Source organism: Penaeus japonicus, unplaced genomic scaffold (genome assembly GCF_977035675.1).
Source record: "Penaeus japonicus unplaced genomic scaffold, GWHDUDI00000001_assembly GWHDUDI00000009, whole genome shotgun sequence".
NCBI classification, from domain to species: Eukaryota; Metazoa; Arthropoda; class Malacostraca; order Decapoda; family Penaeidae; genus Penaeus; species Penaeus japonicus.
Window position 1 is genome coordinate 9,462,046 of NW_028234411.1, and position 20,000 is coordinate 9,482,045.

Genomic DNA, 20,000 nt, shown 5'->3' on the forward strand with positions numbered 1-20,000 from the left:
GGAGGGGAGAGGGAGAGGGAGAAGGAGAGGGAGAGGGAGAGGGAGAGGGAGAGGGAGAGGGAGAGGGAGAGGGAGAGGGAGAGGGAGAGGGAGAGGGAGAGGGAGAGGGAGAAGGAGAGGGAGAGGGAGAGGGAGGGAGAAGGAGAGGGAGAGGAGGGGAAAGGGGGCGAGGTGAAGACGAGAGGAATAGCGAGACTGATTATATGTTGGCCCACAAAGATAGAGACACACAGCCACCCGTTTGTGCCTACCTAGATCAACTGGGGTCGGCAGGGGTCGAGTGGGGTGGGGGACCCGTTCCGAGTGGGTGTGAGAAAGTGGGCGTGGACAGAAGACAGAATGTATGCTTTTTAATCTTGAATGCGTTTGTGTGTTAACATTTTATGTGTCAAACTTTATTAATAGTATAATTGTCTGTTGATGTTGCTGGCCTTTTGGAGGTGTATGAGCCTTCCAAAAATGAATAAATTCCACTGTCGCTTCAGGTTTTGACCCAGAATGTGGGGGTCTTACTCAACATCGACCGGCAAGTGGAGACCTGCATCGCCGAATACCTGAGCTCCAAACAACTCACCTTTGAACAGTTTCTTTATTTTCTGACGCATGAGGTAAGTGGATTTTTTAAAAAGATGGAAATGGAATGCCATTCGTTATTTAGAAGGAAAAATTATCGCCTGAAAAACTGGTGAATAATAAAACTAAAGTAGTTTAGAGAATAGAACTAAGTAATCAAAGGAGCTTGTGCATGAGGTACTAATTAACATACTCATTGGGACAAACTAGTGTTTTTTGCTATCTTAATCAATTATTGGTTATCGACACTCGCACTTACCTGATACACTGACAGGTCCTGGCCGAAGTGGACAATGGCAGCACCCCGTACAGCGAACTCAAAGGGTGCCACGACACCCTCGAGCACACCTTCTGGCTGCTGGGGCGCTCCTCCCTCATCCAGCGCCACCTGCCGCTCTTCTGCGAGGAGTCTGTCTACAAACTCTTTCGCGTGTTTTGCCTCCTGGCGGAGAGGAAGCCGTCGAGGAAAGGCCTCTTGCAGGTGAGGCAGAAGAATGGCTCTTGTGTTGGCGCCTTTGTATGATCAATGTCTGCGCTTAATGTCACACAAGTCTCAGTCAAAGTAAGAGATACATGAACATAGTGACTTCACCCGTAAATATTATTTCAGTTTAATTCAAACAGAAGCCTCTCGCATCAAGAAGCAATCAACCAGTCTGACTCCAAAATCCCACTTACTTGATGATGTAAAACAACAATATCTATTTACGAGACTAGAAAGTGATATAATTAAATACAAAGTCGTTTTCCAGGTGACGATGAGCATTGTAGAAGTGAGAGAAGTCACAAAACAGCTGGTCATTCACCTGGGCAGAGAATGGGACGCCAGAGATTTCAACCAACTAGCCACCGTGATAACGAGCTTCACCTTCCCTGTGTTTCTGACGTTCCTGGAGGGGCGCTACATACAGGATACGGAAGGTCCTGCCACAAACCAAGCTGTCGATGAAATCTACGGGTTTTTTGTCGACCAAATCCTGAAGCGGGTGAGTTTTCGTGCGCTTCCGCTTCGTGTTTGTTTGTACGTCAGTCTTTGATAGGACGCGTCAGCGAGTGAACGAAAAAGATTACCAAAATAAGATGTTAAGTGATGTTTCTTCAAATACATAGCATTACCTGTGAAAGCAAATAAATAAATAAGATAAAGAACAGCAAATTAAGGAAATGACAAAATAACAAACACAACAACCAACAAACTACAATGCTAAAAACAGAAACCAAAAAGACCTCGGGTTAACTTTTCTTCTGCTTCGACAGGGTAAAGTCTACCAGAGGGCGTGGTGGGCACCTGTGTGGGTAGGGCGTGAGATCGAGGTGCTGCCGTGGGCGATGGCAACAAGGAGCCACAAACCCATGCCGCGAACGAAGGCAGTGGCAGCACGGGCGGCCGACCTCATGCTGGGCAGAACACACGTGAAACTAACGCCGTCCTCCACAGTCCACAGCATCCCAGACGAGCCAGGAGCCAGACTCTGCAGGTTCACGTTGTGTCTGGACTCAAACAAACTCATTCAGCTGGCAGCCGTCGACCACAGGTAAAGGGTTTTAAGAAAGTTTGTTATTATTTTGACTTTGCGATTACTTTTGTTTAAATGACCAAAATGCAAAGCCTCACGTGAAACCGTTGATGTTCACCAGTGTGAATGCACTACGGTATCTGCTGGCACTCTTTCAGGAGTAAAAGCGAGTGGCTGAGAGCCTTGGACATTGCAATCCGACACTCCAAAGAGCCTCTGCCATATCAGCTGGTGCAGTCCATATCGCGGAGAAGCGAGTACGAGGAGGAAGAGGCTCGCGAAACTGCAGAAAGGATTCGTAGAGCTTCGCAAGCGGATATCATCGAGAACACACAGGCTGAGCTCATGGCGGAAAAGATAGTAGGTCCAGGTTGTATTATTGAGAGAGAAAGAGAGAGGGTGAGGGTGAGAGTGAGGGTGAGGGTTAGGGTGAGAGTGAGGGTGAGGGTTAGGGTGAGAGTTAGGGTGAGGGTGAGAGTTAGGGTGAGTTTGAGGGTGAGAGTTAGGGTGAGGTGAGAGATAGAAAGAGAGAGAGAGAGAGAGAGAGAGAGAGAGAGAGAGAGAGAGAGAGAGAGAGAGAGAGAGAGAGAGAGAGAGAGAGAGAGAGAGAGAGAGAGAGAGAGAGAGAGAGAGAGAGAGAGAGAGACAGACAGACAAAACTAGAGACGGAGAGAGAATTTGGTAATGACCAAATGGGCATGTATTTGAATACAGAAAACGTAGGGTGGCCAAAGAAGGTAGCCTTTTTGCCCTTATCACACACAGGCTCGTGCGGAAGCGGAGGCAGCAGCCAAGGAAGAAGCTTTGGCTCGCCAAGAGGAGGAACGGCGAGTGGCAGAGCTTCAAAATCTCAGATTCCAATTAGAAACTCTCCTGGAGGAGGAGACACAAGCCAAGCGAGACGAGGAAATTGTTAGGTGGGGATTTTTTCTTTTCTTTTCTTTTGCCAAGACGTAAATTTCATTAACCTTTAGAATCAAATCTTTAGCATTTTTCAAAAACTCGGAGGGTAGTAAATTTCATTTTTTTGCAGCCCTAAATGATAAAAAATATGATTATTTACTGGTAACATAACAGCTTTAACCCCAATCTTACACTGCAGGAACTTACAAGCTCGTGTTTTGCGAGAGGAGTGGGAAAAGAGAGAAGATTTAGAGAGACTCCAAGAAGAGCAAAAGAGAATGCTAGAGGAAGAAACTAAAAAGAGAGAAGCCTTCCAACTCCTCCAAGAGGAAAAGGACACTCAGCTTAGAGGTAAGGAAGTTAATGACTTTTATAACAAATGAAAAAGGAAACAGACGTCTATTTCACACAGACAGGTACATGCACGTACACGCACGCTCACACACCCACACCACACACACATACACACACACACACACACACACACACAAATTCACACAAACACACAAGCACAAACACACACACACACACACACACACACACACACACACACACACACACACACATAAATTCACACAAACACACAAGCACAAACACACAAAAAAAAAAAAAAAAAAAAAAAACACACAGACAAACAAACAATGTAAGTCATCACACATATATGTTTCCAACGAGTCACAGGAACACCGTTATGGAGTTATGGTCTGTCGTTAATTAATGTGCCTTTACCCTTATCTCCCAGAGGCGGAAAAGAAGTTACGGCAGCTAGAGGCCGACCGTCTAAAACTGGACCACGAGCTGCGTTCTGCCAGAGAAAAAATTGTCATGTCAGAAAGAGGGAAAGAACTGTTGGAAGCAAGAATGAAGGTAATGTGATGGTAATTATTGCTGAGATTACTGGGCAAGTTTATGATATTGAGGTTGTTTCGGTTTCGATATCAAAGATGGTGATACTGGTCTTTTGTGTGTTCATGCTATAGACATTCCCTTTCTTGTTTGTCGTTGGTCTTGATAACAGATATTTCATATTTCATTTTTATGTTTACGTGAATCTTAACGCATTTATTGTTTGCATATATATATATATATATATATATATATATATATATATATATATATATATATATATATATATATTACTTAAATCCTTCCATTACACATCTCTTGTTGAGCCTTTCATTAGTATCTTGTCTATGACTGTTTTTCCATCCTCTTATTCATAGAAAAATTTAGTTTCTCTTGCATATTTTAGAAATGAAAATGCTTTATGACAAATGGCCATTCCAGTAGAAAGGGACACGTGAATACTGACTTGTATGGACTTTTTCAGTAACAGTAACATCAATTAACATTTGTCATAAGTTCGTATAAGAAACACAAATGAGTTTTTTTTTCTCTCTAAAATCGAATTCTTCAATTAAAATAATATTCAAGTCTGACCGAAAGCAAATACCATATATGTTAAACATAAAAGTAAATCAAAATAAATTACAACACAGAAATGCCATAAAAATCATTCTCAGCCGGTGTTCTTGAGCTTTAATTGGCCTTCAACTTTTATTGACATACGGTAAACATTTTTTTCTAGGTTAAAGAGAGAACGCCCCCTGTCCGTACGTACTCTCTGCGGCCTATAAAAAAAGAACGAGGACCTGTGCCCACGAGATCATCCTCTTTCAATGCTCACGCTGCCCGACTTTTCAAGTTCCGTTCTAAGAATGAGGATGGCAATAATGGCAATGGGAATGGCAACAGCAATGGGACTATTGAGAGTAGCTAAGTATATTTATATATTGTAGTATGAATTAAGAAAGAGGACTGTATAATATATTGGATGATAATGTGTGCGGGAGGAATATCTACTGATTTGAAAGAAGAAAAAAAATATATATATATTCCAGAGCTTTTTGCCATTTTTTTGTATCAGTTATCCGTTTCTTTAAGATAAGGATAATGACTAACCATCATCAAGATTCTTATGCAGCTAATTTAAAGTTCGAAGTAATAAGTGTGAACTTTGATATTTTTTGTCTCTCTTATTCCTTGTTCATTATTTTCATTATCGATACACGTAACAAACATTTTACTGGTGCGAAAGTATTATGAAAAATCAATATTCTAACACGTATGGATTTATCGATACCTTGCAAGACTGATTGACCTTAACCTACACAACTTGATACTGACTTTCCTTTTAGAATGAATGTGATTTTGACCAGAGTTGATGTGTAGGTGTGCAAAAATTACGTTGCGTTACACTTGTTTACATTATTGTGGCTACATTTTTTTTGTTTATTACATCTATGCCTAAGGAAGTGCGACTGTGCAATCTAATTGTTTAAGCTCTGTTTGAGTGCAATATGTAAATGTGAATAATGCACCAGTGGTCCTTGTAAATTACGAATGTAATGTTTGACATCCAAACTCTATATTTAGGTTAAGATGGTTTGTAGAAGCTTTTTCCCATAACACTTCCATGGACTGCATAAGCTTTTGCAACTGTTACCGGTGCTTCTCTTGGTTTTAAGTTATTGTTTTTATTTCCATTTTGTACTTTTTGTACATGAATTCAAGTCTTGATGTGAAGTGATCAAATACACGTGGCATTGAAGTTGGTGCGAGACGGTTACATCCGTTAAAACACACGAGATGTCACCCTTTTTCGATTTGATATTGACGTTTCCTATGATATTAATGATTTACACTTCCATGACTTGATGTATTTCTTTATTTGTAATGATGTTTTACAAAAAGAAATGTGTATAATCTACTTGGTGCTCCATGATTTGCCAATGAAAGAAATGTGGAAAGGATGATTTTTTTTACTTAGCATACTTATTATATTGATCTACAAAAATAAACAAAATCCATATCCATTTTGAAATTTATATTTGATAATATATATATCTTTGTACATATACTCCTCTCATCCTTTGTATCGCATTTCTTAGAACCTTTGATAAGTTTCCATGCATTTATTAGTGATAATTCTCCTGAAAAACAAAAAACACATAAAATAAAGATTGAAAATTTATCTTATATAGTAATCTTCAATAATGAACCAGAAATGCTAAAGTTGTTCTGCTTCCCTGATTATTTTTCCCATCCATTAAATATTTCACAGACATGCTCTTCCGAGTTATTCTAGTATGAAATGACTTAGAAATGTTCAAATTCAGGAAGCTGATGGATGGCATGGTGCATTTTTTTTTTTTTATCATTATTAAAAGTTTAGAACCTACTGTAAAAAGTTACAGCATCTACATCTGAAGAGATAACTTAGCATTATCTCTAAGCCTGCTGGGCTGTAGCTATTTAAAAGGAAAACAATAATGCCATCATATGACATCCTGTAGCTAGTGTGTGCTAAACTGGCAGTCGAGTTGCCATGAAAAATCACCTCATTGTAAAAAAAAAAAAATCGAAGAGTATTATAGAAATATGAAACTCCTTTATCAACACTATATGTATGGAAAATAAAGTCATGACAAACTGAAGAAGTTTTTTCAATTACCCATATTACCTTTAAATAATGAAGAACAGTTCTGATCATATCTGATAAAATTATATCCAGGAAGAAAGGTATTTCATATGCTACATCAATAAATAATTCATTACCACAAATAAGAGTAACATAAAACAATATCCATTTTTCCACATCTTGTATTAACATTGCTTTGCAGGACAAAAAAAATAAAATCAGTTCCCTGAGACTTCAAAAGCAAGCTTCACTAGGGCTTTTAAAAGGCCTCGAAGTTCCATCCAGGATTAGAACTCAATACCACGAAGATGAGATAATATTAAAATAGTAATAATAACAGTAATGATGATGAAATTACTGACAATAATAGTAAAATTCCAAGAGCAAAAGTTTTTTTTCAGAAAAAAACTATTACTTACACGAATAGCAACAAAAATAATAGTGGTACTAATAATGATAACATCAATTGTGATGAAAGAAGAAACATAGGGTACAATAAATATTTCATAAATGTTAAAAAAATAATCTTTCCTTGTATGCAACTGAAATGAACAAGAGTAAAGTAATAAAATAAAATAAGATGCTATCAAGCACAAATATGTCTCCCAACTAGGCTTTTATCAACAACTAAAAATATTTCATTTTTGCTATTGTAAACTTTTGTTGCTTTATTGTATTTTTGTAATATTCTTAGTGCAAGTGAAAGCAAATCACAAAAGGCTTCAATAAGGAATAAACTTCTTTTATTTGTAATTTTATTATCAAGTTTTAATGCTTCTTTTTCCTGGTTTTCTCTGCTCTCTTCTTGACGTGTTTTTTCAATTTCGTTTTTCTCTTCTCTGCTTGTGCCTCTTTGATTGCCTTCTTCCTTTCTTTCCTGTCTTCTGTGGCCTCCCCCCGTGGTCTACCGACTGTGAGATGACTACCCTTCTCCTCCTCACTTTCACTTTCTTCTTCATCTGGATAAAGCAAAAGGTGATATGCATAATAGCAATTATAATGAAATCACACAGGAAAATATACATTAAAAAAGAATAAGCAGAACACGTTCAAAATACATATTCTATACAGACTCTAAAGGAAATTACAATTCCTAAAAAGATCATAGTGTACAATCCCCTTTCATCATCACAAGCAATGACCTTCATGAGGGTGTATCTTCTATTTTCATCAATTTCATCAATTTGGTGTACGTCAAACGTGCAAACTGGGCTCGAATTATTCATGACAACCAATACAATAAAATTGAAAGATTCTGGGTTAACTCACCCTCATCGCTATCTCCTCCTGAATCTGAAACCTCATTTGGTATGGGCAGGACTTCTGGTCCACTCAGATCTTTCTTCATACCCAGGACGGTGCGGTAAGTGATTTCCTTCTCAGATTTTGTTCCCAGTTTCAGCTGCTGCATGTCACGTTCAAAATCTATAACCTGCATTAGAAATAGTATAAGGTTACACTGACATTTACGATCTAAGAAAATACTGGAAGAAATACCCTAAAAGTCCAGGGAAAATAACATTCACATATAGTATTAGAAAGAAACTGATATTTCCATCTAGTGCCTTTGTGTTCTTACTCTAGAAAGCATAAGAGAAAGATCATTCTAACCCATACTTTTGTGTTCTTTTTCATGGCCTTAGCAAAGTAAGAAAGTAATTCTGAATATAATGGCTGTTTAGATAAGTTTGTTTGTAATCTTAGTGTTGCCAGAGAGCAAAATACAAAATGCCAAACCTTAAAAATATAACAGAAGATTGAAGACTACTATTAAGGTTGGCTTTTACTTCCAACTGTTGGCTATGCAAAGCAGCATTTTTTTAGAAAAATAAAGAAAAAATATACAGCTGATAAATTCAACTTTAAAACATATAATAACACAAAAAAATGGCATTGATAATGAGAGTGATCTAACCTGATCTAATGTTTTGGGAATGTACGCATTCTTAAACACTTCTTCATCTATCTTTTCCTGGTCTGTCAGCTCCCCCATAGTTCTTGAAGCAGCTAACTTTTTCATCTCCTCGAGGTATTCGTCACGTTTCTCGGCAGTCAGCATGGGATCGACGATGAAATTGAACAGTTCTTGGATTTTCATGGTTGGGACTCCTTTCTTGCGGAAGTATTCTGAGGCACGGAGGGAGAGTTCACCATGGTTTAAAATGCACTACTGAATATCATCAATATCTTTATGGACACATACAAATATTTTTAAAAGTCCAAGAGCATTTATAATGAACCAAAAAACAACAACAACTTAATGCAAGGAAAAGTTTATCATCATAAAACAAAGAAGAATACTCTGAGACTAAAGCAGTATTATGACCAACAATGAACTTACACAATCATTCTTCAATTCAACATCTATTTCAGTAAAGCTAAAAGATAATGACTTTTATCCAATATATATACATAGGATAGATACTGAGTATCAAATTACAGACAGACAGTGACAGAGAGACAGAGAGAAAGAGACAGAGTGGGAGATGGCAGACATAGTCTATCATATAGATTATAAAATCTGATAAGTAGTTGGTAACCATGAAATAACAACCTGTGATGTTGGTGCAGTCCTTCCTCAAAAACTCCAAAGAATGTGGATGGTCAGGAGTAACTGACTGAGATACATCAATGATGTAAGGTCTTCCATTATGATACCTGTATGAAAAAATGTAATAAACACATATACAATGAACAAATCAAGACAGTTCCTCATCATGATATTTGGATGATCTGTGCCTAACAAATTCAGATAATTTGCTTATAAGGATAATAAAGTTCACATAAAAGTATTCTGAAGGTTCCAAACCATCTTGAGAATAAAAATAATAACACTTATTCAAGTACTGACCAATTAATATGGATTTTCAAAAGTTCTAGCCTTTACTGTATCATTCACCCAATATTATACATACTCTAAAGGGGACAACAAAGGTAAAACCAACATTCATTTCTCTCATGTACTGAATCATTTACTGGGAATGATTTACTGTGATAATTTTAAAAATCTCTTAGTAACATATCTATGTATATTCCATGTTCTTCCAATACACACTTGTATGGAATAACCTTCTTATAGTTATACATAACCATTAATCTAAAATTTACTCACAAAAGGTTGTATTCGCTGAGATCTGCATGGACAAGCCGACATTCCCTGTACATAATCCACATCTGTACCACTAAATCATGGTATAATTCTCGTGCTTTTGACTCTGAAATATCTGCATCCTACAAGCCCAAAAATAAATCAATTAAAAACTTTAAAACCCTAAAACTTCTAATTTGTACTCTTCATAATTTCTAGGTATTTAGCTTTAATCAATCCAATTTTGCATTTGAGTCTGTATGAACATAACCATCCTATTTATAGAATGTTCTATAGCAATCAAGCAAATATAAATATAAATATAAATATAAATAAATATAAATATAACTATAAATATAAATATAGGAATAAGAATAAAAATAAATATGAAATATATACATAAAACACACACACACACATATATCCATCTATCTATCTATCTATATCTATAAAAAAACAAAGCAAATAGCAACACATACCTTTAACCTAGGAGACGGCATTGAATTTGTACCCAAAAACTCCATTACAAGGACATGCGAACGAAGTACAATAGGCTTTGGTACTGGGAGACCGCAGTTGTATAAACGAAACAAATTACTTGTTTCTTTTTCCGCCCATGTGCGTACCATTTTTCTTGGATTGTGTTTTCCATAACCCGTACGGAATCTGAAAGCAATGAAAGTGCTGCAAGTCAAAAAATACACTTTCTAGAAAATAAAATACAACATATACTGTATAAGATGAAATGTTACTGCAACCTGGAATATTATAAACCCTCAACCTGCAACTGTTCTGGAAAAAAAAAAAAAAAAAAAAAAAAAAAAAAAAAAAATTGAATTGCATTGCATACTTGCTTTCCTATGAATAACATGCAATACGCTATTCCCAAAGATTTTTAGTGGCAAAATAAAAGACAGTAGAGGAGACAGTTTTCCTTGAAAACAAGATTTCATTTCACCTACAATATTTAGACATTTCTTATTACCACTATTTTTTATGTTTGACCATACACAAACAACCATATTGCCTTTTAAAGATAGGTCTTTTGTGTTTATTGTAAGTTGTACATGAGTATTATAACCAAAGTTTTACAATTTGTCTCATAATAAGTGAAACTGGGACAAGTTGCAACACTGTATATTAACTGTAAATCAAATATCTTTGCTACTAGTATTCCACTGCTTCCATTAAATAAGCTCAAGATCATGTGAAATATCAAGTATCAGGTAGAGTATTTTTTCTCCGCATTATATACATGATACTTAAAGACTGCAAAGCAGTTTTGCCTTGGCCAATTTTGGTCTTTGGCATTTCAAGAGCTTTAACCCTCTCTGGACGGGTGGTACACTATGGTACCGATCATTTAAGGGCCCGGTTGCTTCTATGCCCATAAAACATCCAAACAAATAAAGAAAAATAATTCTTCATAGAAAACAATGACATATCCATGCAGATGTATAAAGAGGAAATAGACAATAATATACTATGAGGCAACATAGAACTGAAGCTGACGAAGAGGAGTGGAAGTGGCTGGATGAAATGCAAATAAACAAAGCAAATAAAACACATATGGAATGATAAAAAAACATGTTTTGGCATAGAACAAAACAAAATAAGCAGTAAAAAGATTTACCATAAGGCAACGATACTGCATGCTAAGTAAGAGTATGGTGTGGGGATATGGGTGTTATGAAGGATGGATGGTGAGTTTGCCTGCATGAAATATGCTACATATCTGAATTATTATTTGACATCCACTAGCATTCATTTACAAGAAAGAAAAATGAAAAAACAAAGAGAGACAGGGAACACAACTGTGACTGCAAAAAAGTACTTAAAATATTAGTAGATACTATGTACACATGGCAATGCACTCCATTTTTTAATCTTTTAATCACTAACCAAAGAAGCATTCAGGATGTTGCTTTTGGTATGCCAAATATACACTAGATGTATATATAACCACAACACATAAAAAGCATGTAGAATAACTACTAGATCTCTATACCTGTGGTCCCCAGAGACATATCTATCTCTGTCTTTGAATACAAGAATTGAAGTTTTGTAGATCTTAACTGCATAATCCTCGCCATCACTGCTCAAGGCGTGATAAACATTAGCTTCTTTACCAGTAGATATGCAGCCATTAATCTGAAGAAGAATGGAAATCAGGTAAATCTGGCCATGACACAGAAAAGAAACTTAACTCTTAAAATTTCCAAAACAAATAAGAAAATGAGTCATTAAAATTTGTCCTATATCTTATATGTAATTATAATATAATCATATCATCAATTTCCACTTCTCTGTATTACCTTTTGTCAAATTAATTACCAAAAGACAAGGTCCTACTTGACAGTAAATAAACAGACGCATACTAAGTGCTGTGATAATTTCAATGAGCAAATTTCACCTGATATTTCCAATTTGAGATAATAATTTCCATATCATACCTCTGCTATTGTTCCCTTGTTAAGAAATTTGAAGAGGATCATGCGGGTTCTGGGATCTAAGACCTGCTCCACTGTAGCCCTTTCAGCTTTGTCACGTACTCGAAGTCTGTAATATCACAAGTGACATACCAAACCGTGTGATTATACATTCTATTAATTGGCTGTCATTAATCATGCTCAGAGACAATTTTAGTATCCCTTTCATCCCTTCATAATTTGTCTAAGATCCAGTGTTCTACAGGCATGATAAAGTATACAATTCATATTACTTTGATGAAAAATATTAATAAGGATATATAAATATGAACGGGTTATCAGTTGAAATGGTATTTTTACATTAGCTATAAATTAAATCAAAATAAGCAAAGTAATAGATATGCAAATTGACTTAATAAACTGCCTCTTTTTAATAACTTTACTTTTCCAAATTCATCCTTATTTTCTTTTAAGACAAAAGTTGGAACAGAAGCTCTTGCAAACTTACCTTTCATTCTCAGTTTTACGTTGAGTTTCTGCCATGCGGTTAGTGACATTTCCCCCAAAACCCTTTAGGCCTTCAAACTTCTCAAGGCATATTTTTCCAACGTATTTCTTAAACAATTTCTCAGAAGGCTGGAATTTCTCTACCTGGTAAAGTATAATATTAAAATATAATTCATTCATACTGCTAAAATTAATAAGTTAACCCAAATCCTCTGGGTCGGCGATCTCTGGGGCATGGTGTATTTCTGGGAGGCTACTGCACAGGCCTAAACTCATATTCCTGGGACTTATCGGGTGGGGTGGGGTATGTGCTATGCGCACACAGTGCGGGATTACTCCAATGCTTCTTGTTTTAACTAAGATTGATGAAAACTGTATGTATCAAATCGAGAATATATTGCTTTTTGCAACCTTATATTGGAAAATGTATTTGACATCTCATCTTTTTTACTTTACTTTTTTTTTTTTTTTTTTTTTTTTTTTTTTTTTTTTTTTTTTTTTATGTTATGTTATGTTATCCTTTCTCCATACTCTCCATATCAGGTATTATAGGGGAATACGTAGCTTTTGTATTTTGGTTTTACAGAAACAAAATTTACATCTAATTTATATCTCTTGATAAAAAAATATGTAAAATAATACATACAAAATATATACAAGTTATTTACAATATTTACATGCATTTTTTTCAATCTGTCACATGGAATGCACTGAAGCACACAGTACATAGTGCTACATCACAAAGGTTGCAAATGTAGTATGACATGGACCTCTTTCCCCTCAACTGCCGGCAGTATTTGCATTGCCAGTACTTCCCTCTGTCATGGGAAGGTGACTGGAGAGATCTGGATCATGTTACCACTCACTGAGGGGTGATGCTCCTTCACCTCCTCACCATCATCTCCGTCGGCCACTGAAGTAACTCAGCTACAAGCTGGAGGTGGAATTCAAGTTGAGTCATTTTACCACCCAGCCACTTGTGCACTGCATGTGCATTGATAATTGCCAGATCCAGCAGGTTGTAAAACAATTTTGCATACCACTTGTTTGTCTTCCTTGCTACTGGATATGACTGAGCCAACTGGTAACGTATGTCCACTTGGGGTTTCCTCCTTAACCCAATCCCGACAGGCCGGCGATAAGTGGAAACGCCCTATGCCGGGCCTATGCAATATTGCATCGGGAATATCAAACTGGTGTGTCGCCCCATCATTTGGCATTTATCTGTGTCACACGGGTGTGACGCACTGTCATCAAAGGGTTAACCAATTCGCTGGGGTTACCACTAAACGTGATAGCAAGTCAACCGGTGCGAATGGGTTAACTCCCCCTTGTGCATTGTAAACAAGATGTTGACTGGCTTCTTGTCAAACCATGACATTGCCAGCATCCCTGCTCTTGAAGTTCTGACATCAATGTCCCCTTTCTTTTTCAACGAAAGGTCTTTTAGCATGAACTTCCTGATGGTACCTTTGGTCTCTGTTTTCCAGGACTGAAGGTAGTGAAATAGTGTGGGTGAAGAGTACCAGTTGTCAAAATACAAATGATACTCCTTTTCAAATGGCCCCACTTCCTGCATCAAATCTACAACGGCTTTCATGATGTGGGGATGTCACTTCAGTCTTGCCAGATGTAGACATGGAAAGCTGATATGTACCCAGCTGCCTGCCTTGCATTACTTCATCCGGCCTCGTTTCCAAAAAAGGTGGGGGGAGGGGGGGTCAGAGGAGGGAAAGTTACATGGGAATCTCAAGAGCAATCACTATCAATTTTGTAGTTGGCTTCGTTTGTGACAAAGGGGAGAGTCCCAAGAAAATACTGTGACACCGAGACCGTCATCTATGCATGATGCCCGGAAGATCGGAAAATAAGGGTGCCGTCATCTATACATGACACCCAGAAGTTTTGGGTTAACCACTAAATTTTGTCTTACATCTTTACTTTACTAAGAAAAAGATCAAGTCATTAATTTCCAATCTTTTACATCACCTTTTTTTATGGATACACATTAACACAAACACATTGAATACACTTTACATAACATAATAATGATTTAATTGAAAAACTAATGCTGTCTAAGGTAAAGATATTGTTTTTCATGTAAAATTTACTGATATACAAAAATGATGATGTAGTAATAAACATCTTATAAGAATTGCATACAAGCATGGACTCTCATCTTGGACTATACCTTCTGTGACTGGATGACAACACTGTTGGGTCCACTATGATGATTCTTTTGGTACTGCTTTGTCAAATCTGTGGAATAAAGACACGTGTCAAAATTTTTGTTAAACTTTTACATCATGAAAGACAAATATGATGGCAGTATTTACAAGGATCAAAAATGTTCAAAAGGAAAGTTGAAAGTGTTTTACCATCAGAATACAATGATAAGTGTACCCTACCCTTGGGCAGTATATGTTTAAGTAGTCAACCCAACATCTTTTTTTCCAACAGGGTAAAATAATATAAAATATGTTTATAATAGATTTAAGCATAACAGAATTAACAATGGCAGCATCATAATACTAGGATGAGTAAAGACAGGAAACAAATGTTTCAAAACATGTTACTTAACCCAATGCGGATAAGTGAAACATAGGTTGATGCCATGAGTGCTTTATACCATGTGCAAGATGTGAAAGGTACCACTGCCAGTTTAGCTGTTTTGCCAAATAAGACTAGGAGTAAGAAAGCAGAGGAGTGTATATATTTTTAAATATTTACTTTTTTTTATTCACAATCAAGAAAATGTTCTCCCAAACTTCATACTTTTTCTTCCATAAATATGTGATATCATATTGATGTTACACTGAGTGTATAGTGTATATTCCTCCTTTTTAGAGACTGAAAGACTAAACTACAGAAATTATTAGTTTAAAAATTGTCATAGTCATACTAGTTCCTGCTATATGTCTTATTACATGACAAAATACATAAAAGTGAACATTTTCAGTACTCTAATACATAAATGAGCTGGAGTTAGGCAGAAAAAATGGTTGTGGGGTAAAGGATGAATCGACTTGTCCTTAATGAACAGTAATATCTATATATGCATGCACATATGCACATGCACACATGCATGCATACAACCAGGCACTCTCTCTCTCTCTCTCTCTCTCTCTCTCTCTCTCTCTCTCTCTCTCTCTCTCTCTCTCTCTCTCTCTCTCACACACACACACACACACACACACACACACACACACACACACACACACACACACACACACACACACACACACACACACACACACATGTGTATGTATATATGTATGTGTATGTGTATGTGTATGTGTGTGTGTGTGTGTGTGTGTGTGTGTGTGTGTGTGTGTGTGTGTGTGTGTGTGTGTGTGTGTGTGTGTGTGTGTGTGTGTGTGTGTGTGTGTGTGTGTGTGTATAATCATGATCACAGTAATTACTGCTGTGATAATAACAATAAAACAGTTGCAATGTTTGGCATACTTTTACTATCCTCATCCACATAGAAATAATCATTATCATCATCATAATAATCATCATCTTCCTCTTCCTCTTCTATCAAATCTTTGGGGATTTCAGTTGACGTAGGCTGGTTTTCTACATCTTCATCCCAATTTTCATCACATATTGGTTTGGGTACTGCAGTCGCTGGGAGTTGCCGGCATGGTAGATGTGAGCTTTCACTGAAAAAGAGATATGGAGCTTGTCTCAGTTTAAAGTATATATATATATATAAAATATATTTATAAAGGTTCTTAATCCTAAGGTATAGTATATTCATCTAACAGGATTAGAAAGAGAAGGGCTATATGATAAAAAGAAAAAAGAAAGAGACATGATTCATTTTATAATTAACAAAACATCAATGAACTGTAGAAAAAACAACTTTAAAAATAATTTCCTGAATAGTTATATTTTTATTTAGATATAATCAAATTTAATGATATAGAATGTTAAATTACTAACAATACACACTATAGAAAGGTGTGTGGTGTGGTGTGGTGTGGTGTGGTGTGGTGAAGTGAAGTGAAGTGAAGTGAAATGAAGTGAAGTATAGTGTAGTGTAGTGTGGTGTGGTGTAGTGTGGTGTGTGTGTGTGTTTATTTGTGTGTCTGTCTCCACATGCACAAAGGTGTATACATTTTTCTTTGTTCTCGAATTTATCAGTATTCATGAAAACCCATAGAATTTTCTTTGACAAAATTTGGGATTTGTCTAATAGCAATCCTTCCCTATAATTTGTCTATGACTTGGTCTAAGGCTGTTCTTAACAAATTTTGTCTGTGACTTGTGCTGTTTCCATATGTTAACCCTCTCTGGACAGGTGGTACAGCACTGTACCGCGCATTCAAAAGCCCAGTGATTTAGGCCTAATAATTCGAACGCCCCGGCATTGGGACATTCAAGGCTGGAATGCCCCCGTCGTAAGTGGGTTAACTAAAACCAAGATTTACATAACTGCCATCACTGAGTGTTAAGTGATGGCAGTTCATTCTAACATTATAAACTTGATGATGCAATAATTCTGACATATATAATTACAAAAAAATTGACTGACAAAGACTTTTTTCTGTCACTGATGAATCTCATAGTCTTTGAATGTTCGTGAATACCAGCTCTGGTTGTTTCCTATCTAAACTCACTTGAAACCAACAGGAAGGGTCTGAATATTGATATAGTCTCTGAGAGTGTCGGTACTCCAGTTATGGGGAAAAAAAAAAAAATAATAAATAAATGAAAGGTGACAGAAAGTAAACTAAAGTACAGTAAGTAAAATTTCTCTTATGACCACAATATTGGTAGTGATAGATTCCTCCTACCCTCTATTGTTCATAAATAAAGAACATAATCTTCGATTCTCCACCTATACCCAAATGTCTTGGCTTCATTAGTAGTGGAGGGCATGACATATATCAGGGAAACTAGGGGGGGGATATCATTAATAAATATGCGTGAATTGCACAAAAATATACAACAAATGTACCTGAACCCTTTCCCGACGGGGGACGCGCTAAGTGAAAACCCCTATGCCAGGCCATTGCAATATTGCATTGGAAACGTCACACTGGCATGATGCCCCGGCATCGGGAAATTAGCTGTGTCACACGGGTGTGATGCACCATCGTCATAGGGTTAAGAAAACCAAGTAGGGGGCCTCTCCCTTTCTATCTATAGCCCAGATTGTGGGGCATAGGGGGGGGACAGAATCACTAATTACATCCACTATAACGGTTAGTAGAAGGTGAAAGGAATCCATCAGTTCTACTCGGGTGGTATCTAGTAATAGGGTACCATTCTGAAAATCTAAACAAAAGCCTCCTCCATGTAAATTCTGTCAAGAAAGAGACTGGTCTCATTACTTCTAATAACAAGGAAGTCTACAAGTTTGTATTTAGCTGTAACATATGTGGAGGGGGTTTGTTAGCCTTCTTCAGAGCACTGACAAGAAGGCCATTGCAATCAGCAGATTAGAGGCAGATATGTGAGTATAATAGTATATTAGTAAGATTAACCCTGATTTTATCTAATGGAGCCCTTACCCATTAGAGAGGTCACCCAGGAGTCCCACACTCAACAGACTAGTCTAAAGGGTGTTTACTTTTTACATTTTATCCGTATGCATTTTTGAGTATTCATTATACCAGACCTTATATAACCCAATTTCCTCCCATAATTTCCCTCCCATAACTAATTCAGTTCGCCGTCCTGGCTAGTCAGTCCACAACGAAAGTACAGGTACTACCGACCTAACATTATTTTACAATTCATCAGTTCTAATACAGTTAATTTCGGCCACGTAGTATCATTATGGATACTTGACGATATAATCATTCTTATACACTTACCTATCTTCATCGGCATCACTGAATTGTCCGTCATAAACCTCCATTGTAGTGGTAAATGCCGTAAATTCTTCAAGACCTTCCTGCACGTGTAAGTTTGTTGTGATGTCCTGCGTTCGTAAAAATGAATCCGGATTCGTGCGGATTAATAACGTTTGTCTAATTTGCCGGATTGCTACGGATTATTCAGTTGTGATTGACTTTCTTCTTTCGCACATGTTGAAACGTTTTTATGATATCTATTACGGCTTGATTAATTTATGTGACAACCTTATTTTTTTCCCTCATATTCGAAAGTATTTTTCAGATAGTTATGCATATAGTTTTCATATTACCCCGATCTCATATCTTTCTGATGCTAAAACGTGTTTTTTATTTATATATACCTTTTTCTTGTAAGTTACACCATTGTCTATTTTCCCTCACATTAAAACATTTTTCTTAAAGGGATTTATGAAGCTTCAAAATTAGCTGTTGTTTCTGTTGCTACTCCTAGAACAGTACTGTATGTCCACTTCAGTTGTGATCACACCGGTAGGATTTCCAAGTTACTGCTGTATCTTCTTGTCTTTGGAAACACACGGACCAGCACCGCCTTTGCAGAGGACTAGGAAACCACTAAAACCATAATAAATCATCAGAAAATATCACAGTAGGTAACAAAACTGATGCAGCAACCAACGGAGCACATGGCATATATCCGGGCAGCCATGGAAAGGGATATGGAAATGAGCAAGAAGGCATGGAAGTGAGAGTGATAAAGGAACCAAGAAAAGGACTTAGTAAGACTAATGAGGAAGAGAAAAGTTCAGACTAAGAACAACAATGTTACAATACAGAGAATTAATGTTAAGGTTGCCTCCCTGTAATATATCTTAATTATGAAATGTGTATGTATCCTTTCTTTGTTACCTTGAATATTGCCAAGGATTTTTCAGACAGTAATAACACATACAAATTTTTGAGTCAATGAACATGAATATATGATACACGCTGATTGAAAATCATAAATGGTATGCAGACAATAGTTTACACAGTTTTTATTTGTAATGATAAACCTAAAATTCATAAATGATATACAATATTACTAATAAAGTTATAGAGTTAAGTAAATTAATTTAGTGGTCTTGCTAGCTGCTTTCACTTCCTTTGCCCTTTATTGCTTGGACCAACATGTATTCTCATAATGTCATCATTTGCTTGTCCACACTGCATGACACACTCCACCATGAGGTATATTTCTTCTTGCGCATATTCCATTGTGATGTTATGCACTAGACATGATGGCTGGATAATCTTTTTCACCCTTTGAATATAAGCCTCAGTGTACTTCAACCTTCAAAATCGACCTTTGAGCAACCCAAAAGCATTCTTTATAAACACTATGCTGAGATAATTTCTGGGTTTTCTCCTTTTCCTGACTGTCAGAGGATTACTTGCATCATTTTTAATCGAACGAGTAAATGCCTATGAAGAACAAATGCAGTCTCATCAATTGCATGTTGATCATCACTTGGAAACCACAGGCAAGGATCTGTATGTATATCATCCGCAAATTTCGTACATTGAAAAACCCTAATGTCATGTGCTGCTCCAGGAAATGCAGATGATATATAGGAAAACTTTTTATTTGATGTTTAAATAACCATTGATGTAACACTATATGTCATTGTTCTG

The 20,000-nt window shown here is 36.7% G+C and overlaps 2 protein-coding genes across 3 annotated transcripts in view; one reads left to right on the top strand and one right to left on the bottom strand.

The window, feature by feature from the left end:
• The window catches only part of LOC122264554 (switch-associated protein 70), a 12,699-nt gene extending 6,213 nt beyond the window's left edge, over positions 1–6,486 (top strand). Inside the window, exons 2-10 of one of the 2 annotated variants that reach the window (XM_043033504.2) lie at positions 486–608; positions 848–1,054; positions 1,326–1,559; positions 1,831–2,108; positions 2,249–2,450; positions 2,856–3,007; positions 3,193–3,344; positions 3,736–3,860; positions 4,582–6,486. In XM_043033504.2, coding sequence (XP_042889438.1) covers positions 486–608; positions 848–1,054; positions 1,326–1,559; positions 1,831–2,108; positions 2,249–2,450; positions 2,856–3,007; positions 3,193–3,344; positions 3,736–3,860; positions 4,582–4,773 — 1,665 coding nt within the window. In that variant the 3' untranslated portion in view covers positions 4,774–6,486. Of the gene's footprint in view, positions 1–485; positions 609–847; positions 1,055–1,325; positions 1,560–1,830; positions 2,109–2,248; positions 2,451–2,855; positions 3,008–3,192; positions 3,345–3,735; positions 3,872–4,581 lie in introns of both variants that reach the window. The other variant, XM_086539691.1, reaches the window with a different exon arrangement.
• A 729-nt stretch (positions 6,487–7,215) lies between these two features.
• RIOK1 (RIO kinase 1) lies at positions 7,216–18,481 on the bottom strand. Its single transcript, XM_043033515.2, has 12 exons — positions 18,327–18,481; positions 15,964–16,163; positions 14,690–14,757; positions 12,500–12,642; positions 12,016–12,121; positions 11,571–11,713; positions 10,042–10,228; positions 9,587–9,705; positions 9,029–9,132; positions 8,390–8,601; positions 7,744–7,906; positions 7,216–7,433 (listed from the first exon to the last, which is right to left on the bottom strand). Exons 1-12 carry the CDS (start codon positions 18,368–18,370, stop codon positions 7,243–7,245), a joined length of 1,680 nt encoding a protein of 559 aa, XP_042889449.2. The 5' UTR covers positions 18,371–18,481; the 3' UTR covers positions 7,216–7,242.
• Positions 18,482–20,000: the final 1,519 nt, after the last annotated feature.

Bases quoted from the DNA above. Each gene is read 5' to 3' on its own strand.
- RIOK1 (XM_043033515.2), bottom strand. From the start codon at position 18,370: ATGGAGGTTTATGACGGACAATTCAGTGATGCCGATGAAGATAG. The intron at 9,133-9,586 runs GTGAGTAAATTT...TTTTTCATACAG, and splicing joins CTCAGCGAATACAACCTTTT to GTATCATAATGGAAGACCTT. The intron at 8,602-9,028 runs GTTGTTATTTCA...TCCGTGCCTCAG, and splicing joins GGACTGCACCAACATCACAG to AATACTTCCGCAAGAAAGGA.